Source organism: Rhipicephalus sanguineus, chromosome 9, assembly GCF_013339695.2.
Source record: "Rhipicephalus sanguineus isolate Rsan-2018 chromosome 9, BIME_Rsan_1.4, whole genome shotgun sequence".
NCBI classification, from domain to species: domain Eukaryota; kingdom Metazoa; phylum Arthropoda; class Arachnida; order Ixodida; family Ixodidae; genus Rhipicephalus; species Rhipicephalus sanguineus.
In genome coordinates, this window is record NC_051184.2 from 42412837 (window position 1) to 42420216 (window position 7380).

General features: G+C 50.1%; 1 protein-coding gene across 1 annotated transcript; it reads right to left on the reverse strand.

Moving 5' to 3' along the window:
- Positions 1-472: 472 nt before the first annotated feature.
- On the reverse strand, positions 473-1027 carry LOC119405473 (doublesex- and mab-3-related transcription factor 2). Its single transcript, XM_037672306.1, has one exon. It carries the CDS (start codon positions 1025-1027, stop codon positions 473-475), a length of 555 nt encoding a protein of 184 aa, XP_037528234.1.
- Between the last annotated feature and the right edge of the window lie 6353 nt (positions 1028-7380).

A 7380-nucleotide genomic window follows, 5' to 3' on the forward strand; every position in this document is an offset into this window, starting at 1 on the left:
ACTGCTGGTACTGTGCTGGTAAGCACGAAATCTCAGCCATAACTAAGTGGTCGATTTCACACAAACACGTACATTTTTATTTCACTTTGTGATGTGATTCAAAGCACGTCGATTAAAGTCTTACGTTTTGGCATCATTCATCGCCGGAGCCAAAGGCTCTCGCTTTTTTTTACAGTTCCTGGAGTGAGGGACCCTCCCACCTAGGGTGACCCCGAGCTTACGAGCTCGGGAACACTGTTTTAAAAAATTAAATATTTTTTCATCATCATAATCTTTTCTGCTAAATATTAACCGCTATTTTTTACTCACGATGCTTCATTTGTACTTTTGACAGACAACTCTCCACAACATACAATGTAACTAGAACAACCTAACAACGTTGTGTTAGGATATGAATGGCTGTTCGGTATTCTAAAAGTACTTGATTCCGTTTGCTTTACTACCTTATGTGTATTCAATTTGATCTAGCATATTACTTTTTGCTAGATTCGAAATATTCGAGTGCAACTTGCCTTCGGAGAGCCACCTGTGCAGCCATGACCCTCTGACGTTCGACCACCAGGAGGCAGTTGGGACATCGGCAGTCCTTCCAACGACAACTTCTCTTGTGACCCTTGAGGCAAGAGACGACGCCGTGGTTGCGACAGCGGGCGCACTTCGGGGTCCTCAGCGCCCGACCGGGAGGTCTCGGAAGAGGAGGCGGAAGCGAGACCGGAACTAACGTCTTCAAGCCGCCGCCGCCCGAAGACGACGCGGCGGGAGACGTCGTCGAGATGGACGGCGAAGAGGACGGACACGAAGATGTGGAGAGCGGTGACAGCGGCAGTGGCGACGGTATGCCAAAGAGGACTTCGGTGACGGGAGACGCGGTCGTCGACGACGTCGTCGTAGTCCTGGACAGGTCGTGCGGGCGCGCCCCGGAGGAGTCCGGCTCTCGGTACGGGGACGTGGAGCACGGAGTCGACAGTGACGTCGAGTAACTGGAAGCTTCGTCGGCAAGTGGCACTGTGAAAAAAAAAACACACATACAAACAGGCGTAACTGTAACGTGAACTTGCGTTCAGCAATAGTCGACGTCTCTTTATTAAAATGTTAGTAGTTTCATGCCGTACCGGGAGACAACAGTTTAAATCTGACCAACTAGGGTTCTTTATCGTGCACTTAAAAGTGTCCTGAACCGCGTTTCCAAGTAATCATCGAATTACGTCAGTGTCGGAGTGTATTGCCTCACGAATCAATTGCCGCAAAAATTTCTCGAATCCATCTGTAACGAGCGGAGTATTAAGGGCTTTCTCTCTCCTCTCGTCCCGACGAGCGCGCTGGAAGCTACACAGAGAGTGGCACACGGGAAAGAAGTTACGTCAGCGCGCGTCGTGACCTTGAGCGCGCGTTTGAAACAGTATCGCTGTCTCCTGCTGTGATGCCTACGAGCGCTAGTGTGGCTACTATGTGACGTTAGCATTGCTATGGAGCCCGGCGCCGGCACGTAGCGGAATCACGTGGCAGGAAGCGCATCTGATGCAAACGCCGCTCTTGATTCATACCGGTTATTAGGCAATAGCATGGTATCTGTTGTGTGACGACAAACAGAAGCCACCGGCAGCTCCGAAGAATGTGAGCGCAAGCCTCTGCGTGAAAGTAGGGCGCCTTAGTAAGTGGCAACTTCACGCTTCGCTTCTAAACTCTCCTTGCCGCGCATGGCTGCAAGATTTGGCTGAGCTGTTCATAGTATAGCGTCTGCTTTCCGCAGGATGTGTTTTAAATGCGAATGCATTTCTTGGTCGGGCTATGTCAGGCGTCGGTGTCCGCGCGCCTCTCCGCTCTCACTCCCTCTCCCTATCAACAGCTGCGGGCGCGCGTGCTTATCCTCGCCCCTAGCAACCGGAGCAGGTGGTGCGGGCGGAGTAGCGGAGAGTGAGTGGAGAGGCGGAGCGCGCTCTGGCGTGTGAGGGCGCTCGCATCGCGGGAGCTCGGCGGAGCTCCCGCGTGTGTGGCGAGGGTAGGTGCAGTGCTTCGCCGCTCCTTCTCTCGCCGTTCGCTCTCTCTCCTCCCTGCGCCACCGCCTCAATGCATTGCGTTTGAAACGTGTTTCTAGCGTTTGTGCTGCCTTGGCACAGCCTGAAAACAGCGCGTTCTAAACGCGTTTGTGCTGCATTGAAGGCGGTGGAAACATCACTGAGGGGATTACGAACGCACGTAGGAAGCGTTCGTTGAAAGAGGCGCCCAAAAGGGAGACACTTGAGCGCGTCGATGTGTCCAGCTTTACGCCATTAAAATTACTACGCCGTGTACTCTCGGCGCAAGAAATGCATTCGCATTTCTTCACGATTGGGGGCATTTTTTTCACCGAGCCCGAAGGGTATGTCATGACCCCTTTAGTCTATGTACAAGGGCGCTTTGGATTTCGCTCCCATCTAAATGCGGCCACCGTGGGCTGGAATCTAATTCGCGTCCTCTAGCTTAGCAAAGGAGCTCTTGCGTCGACCCACCGTCGAAGCTACCATGCTGGGTCTGTATGACTGACATTTGCTACGCAGCAAATTTTGTTCAATCCGGTTTTGCGGCGCTTCAATCACTTGCGCTTTCTTTTTTTTTTTCTCGTTTGACAAGAAACTCAAGAAAGCATGACACTCCGAACCCTAAAGCTCTTTCATAAAGTTCACTCTGCAATTGTCCGCGGCTGACGACCAAAGTGCCTTATCCTAAGAGGCGCTCTACGTAATAAGAAAAATAAAAACTAAAGCATTAAAACCTCGCCATCATGCACTGTCAGAACAAGCAGCCAGTCTGCACTTTTCAACTTCACAAAACAGCAGATTGACCCGTCATCTCTATACCATACGCAATGCCGGAAGCACGTCCAGTCGGCTCAAAAGATTTTTTTTTCCGTGTTATCTGCTTCGTTATCCATTTGCGGGGTTGTTCCTACATCTGCCAACCAGTGCCTACATAAGAATGCTTTCAGTCGCTGCCCCTATAGAGAGGTTTCCTCGCCACCAAACGAATGAATAAAATACACGCATAAAAGAAAACAGCAGTTAAAGTGCGTGCAGCCTATTCAGAGTGCTTTCTGTACTCGAGGGAAGCGTTGTACTCGCAGCATTTGAGAGTAAACGAGGACATCCCTTCCGACATGCAGGCCAAGAGAAGACGCGACTTAGGCGTGCGTTGCGCAAACCATACTTCTCTCTCTCTCTCTCTCTTTTGTTGAGAGGAGGCACTTTATTGTAAGTACACAAGCGTTTGAAAAGCAACATTTGTGTCTGCAAAAAAAAAGAAATCGGGAGATCCCACGCCTTGTGGGCATCGGTTTCATGCGAAGCAGTCAGCGAGTAGTTCTATGTTGCATTTTTGTTTTTAGATTTGAGCCAAGCGTTACGAGGTGGATCGATGTGTTTTTGTAAGCGGCGTAGTTGTGTGCGCATCGTGGGCTTACCAGGCACGTCCACAACGCTGTCGTTTAAAGGGTAACTTATGGTCTGACGTAACGTCAGTACTCAGGTTAGAGCACATACATCAGTGTTATCGAAACGAAGTACACTTAACGGTGCGATGATGTAAATATTATACGCAATTTCTGTGAGGAAGAAGATCGGTACAGACAGAAGCCCATCGGCTGGCTCACATCGACAATTCGCTCTCTGGCTACGCCCTGCCTGCTGCTGCTATAATCTTCGCTGTCGCTGCATACCTTAATAAACCCCCGTAACACTTCCATTAGGGTATTCCTCCGGGGTCGAGCAACGCTTGAATATAACTTGCTGAATCATAGGAGTACAACTGTAATGTTTATTAGACTGCTATAAAAGTGGAGCCAACACTGGTACCACAGACGTTAATCTGATATGACGCCTGTATCCTAGGTGTACATTTGTAGTGTTTATTGCTTTCTTGTAAAATCAGATAGCCAGCACCACAACCACAAATGACGTTGCACCGACATTACGCCAGCATAGGCTGTTTTTCCAAACCAGTTTATACACCTGGCGTGGATCTGTGGTAGAATACCGGACTGGCACGCAGAATGCTTGGGTTCGATTCCTGCTGCGATCCTAATTTTTATTATTTCCGTTCGTCGGGTCAGCGCTGCCGATGTCGGTTTTTCTTAACGCTTTCGGATTTAATTTACCTATGTCTGTTCTCACCGTTCCTGGGTGGATATAAACTGTCAATCACCTGTGGCGCATACCCGTACACCGCGGGCCGTGGTAAACGGTCATGTGCCACAGGTGTCTGGAGGAAAGGGTTTGTTTGACGACGTACGCGACATGATTTTCACGTTATTCATGTCATGACCCGACAGTCATATTCGTCAAAATCCTCTTATCCTCCCATGCCAATCTTGGTCTACACCAAGCCAAGGAGGCGATCATGCGCCCACACGTGGGCGGCTAGATAGATAGTCAGGCACGTAGCCAGAATTTTTTTTCGGGGGGGGGGGGCAAGGCCTAATTGTTCGAAAGAAAGTATTTCCATGGCAAAAATAAAACAAAAGTTGCCCGGGAATATAGAAGACCGGACGAATTTCGGGGGAGGGGCCCGGGCCCCCCGGGCCCCCCCTTGCCTACGTGCCTGTAGATAGTTATATAGATACGTAGATAGAAACGTTCAAAGTGCCAAAGGTTCGCTAAGAAATGCTTCGCATTTAATACTTTCCTCACGAGATCGTGTTCTGGACGTCACTGTGACGTTCAGCGCGCAGTCTTTCATTCAGGCAGCGCCCGACTTGCCCATTATAATGGAAACTTGTAGAATGGGGTACGCAAAGATAGCGTTAGTTGCGTACGCACGCTATTTCCGTCACTTAACGTGCATACCCAAAAGGATAGCGTATGGCGCATGTGCAACGACAACGTACGCTAAAGTTAAAGCAGTTTGTACCCTATTCTAAAGCTGCCTAATGCTTAGCACACGACAGTGAAAAGCTGAAAAATAACATCTCGCACACAGTCCATAATCTCGACTTTGTGTGTGTGCGTCCGTGTGGGCCCGCGCGCGCGCGTGTGTGTGTATGCGTGTTCAGATTAACAGATTTGCAAATCCCCGTAAGTTTGCTTGGAGTAGAAAAAGAAGACCGCACTAATGTTTACCCGTTTCGCAATGTTCTTCAAGTTGTGTAAGACAGTGTGCGTAACGTAACACACAGGCGCTATCACGTCTATGTAGCACGTTGCACCATCTCGCCTCAATCTATACTGCTCTTGCGTACACTGGCTATTACGAATTCGTTACTATGAGACAGCGCAAACGATGGGACGGCGGAAAGAAAAAGACAAACCCGCACTGTCGTATGTAGGCTCTTTCGAGATAATAAACGCTAACCAAGTATAGACCAATCAGAACCACCGTGCCATGAATCTCCTAGCCAGCTCGCTAGTGTGGGTGTTTTGCTATTATAAAAAGAAAACCGACCATTCAGACTGGTGGACGTTATTCTCTAATGTAGACGTTCGACCCTCGGGGACGAACAGTGAGACCGATGTTTACGCTGACCTATAGAACTATGTTATTGCTTCTCGTCTACTATCCTGATAAAGTTGCCTTCTTTATCATTCTCAATGTGACAGGGGCGTAGCCAAGGGGGGGGTTGGGGGGGTTCAAACCCCCCCCCCCGAAATTTTTCAGTTTTGCTTGTGTATATATACACGCACACATACAAACGCACGTACGAAACTACACAAAGTATGGTTGAACCCCCCCCGAAAAAAATTTCTGGCTACGCCCCTGCAATGTGACTAACTTGTCGATTGATTCTAAGCCATCTCTTTTACAGCAAAGATAGGTTTATGGCCAGGTTCTGGCGGATCGCGTCCGTGGACAAAACGACGCGTAGAACAACAATTTTCGGCGCAAGTATCGCGACATATACTCGGCGGCGACACTTCCCACAAATCGTTGTGTCCCGTTGCCTCGTGACGTAGAGATCGCGCTAGCGTTGTTATCACCAGCGGCCCTTTGAACTCGTTATGAAACGAACGCGTGTCGTTCGTTCGGGGGAAAAATAGCGGGAACTGAAGGAGCGCCAACGCGTACAGAAGCGCGAAAATGACTTTGAAGCTGCCGCCTCAGAACAAGCAGCCGCTGGCTTTGCTGGTTTCCGTCTTCACAATACTAGAAGGGCTTTGGATTTTTCTCGAGTCTGTCGCGTTGAATATATAATTTGTGTGTGTGTGTGTGTGTGTGTGTGTGTGTGTGTGTGTGTGTGTGTGTGTGTGTGTGTGTGTGCGTGCGTGCGTGCGTGCGTGCGTGCGTGCGTGCGTGCGTGCGTGCGTGCGTGCGTGCGCGCGCGCGCGCGCGCGCGCGTGAATTCGCTAGCACAACTCGCCAGCTTTGTCCCCTCGTGTCTTGCTCCCTCATGGGGCGTTTGAACGGAGAGCTTATGGGAAAACAACGCGTAACGAAAGTGCTAGCCCACGACTTTCTTTCGCTCAGCCGTCGAGGCTTCGAGATAGAAAAAAAAAACACGTATCCGGACGCGATATGCAGTAAGAATGCCCCGGGGCCAAAACCTCAGGGGCAGTTGGTATGCACCGTCTCCACGGTTCTCGTGTTACCCCTAGAGAGCGCTCACATCCGCGTCTCTTCCTCCACACAAAAACGCCTGCTTCCAGCCACTATTAACCTCGCAGGTTGCACCGGGCTACTTTGTCGGACTGCCAGGATGACGTGCCCCTTCGTGGGTGGACCCCGAGCGGCGAGGGCTCTTTCATAACAGGCTGTACGCTCATATAGCGCGTAGTAAACGACGCACGGAATGGCGATAACCTTTGCCGATAGCATAGCTGACCTCCCACTCCACCCCCTCGTGCACACGTTCTCTATATACCGTCTCTCACTGTGGTGGATACCCCCAGCACGTTCCTCGCATTCTTTCCCGCAGAACGGTTTCCTCGCACGTGATCAGGCTCTGGTGCATGTGCGGGTTCCGGGACCTTTTTTTTTTCCTATTACGAGGAACTAGCGGCGAAGCGGGCGGTGGCCGCTAGGGGGGCGTGTGGTTGTTCCCAGCCATAAGGTGTCTACGTTCTTGGCGCGATCTGTCTATAAAGAGAAACGTTTATGTGCTCCGTTTGGCTCGCAGTCGGAAGTTGCTTCCGGCACGTTTCGTTCGACGTCTATTACTGGTGGACGGCGCAGATACGCTCGCAATGCCATGCGCAGTGGCGGAGCTGAGTGAGAGTTACAAAGGAAAATGAAATGACATTGTAAAGTAAAGAACAATATAGTGCAGTTTATGGAAAGCGGAACAGATACAGAGTGAGAGAGAAGTTGTGCAGATAAGATAGTAGTGATGGTTAACCTGTGAAGCTTCCGGTTTCCTGCGCTGCGCAATTAGTTAAAAGAATGAAACCGTTAAATGAGAGTAGCGTAGCAGAACTA

Excerpts from the sequence above, each read along its gene's own strand:
- LOC119405473 (XM_037672306.1), bottom strand. The coding sequence starts at position 1,027 with ATGTGTGTTTTTTTTTTCACAGTGCCACTTGCCGACGAAGCTTCCAGT.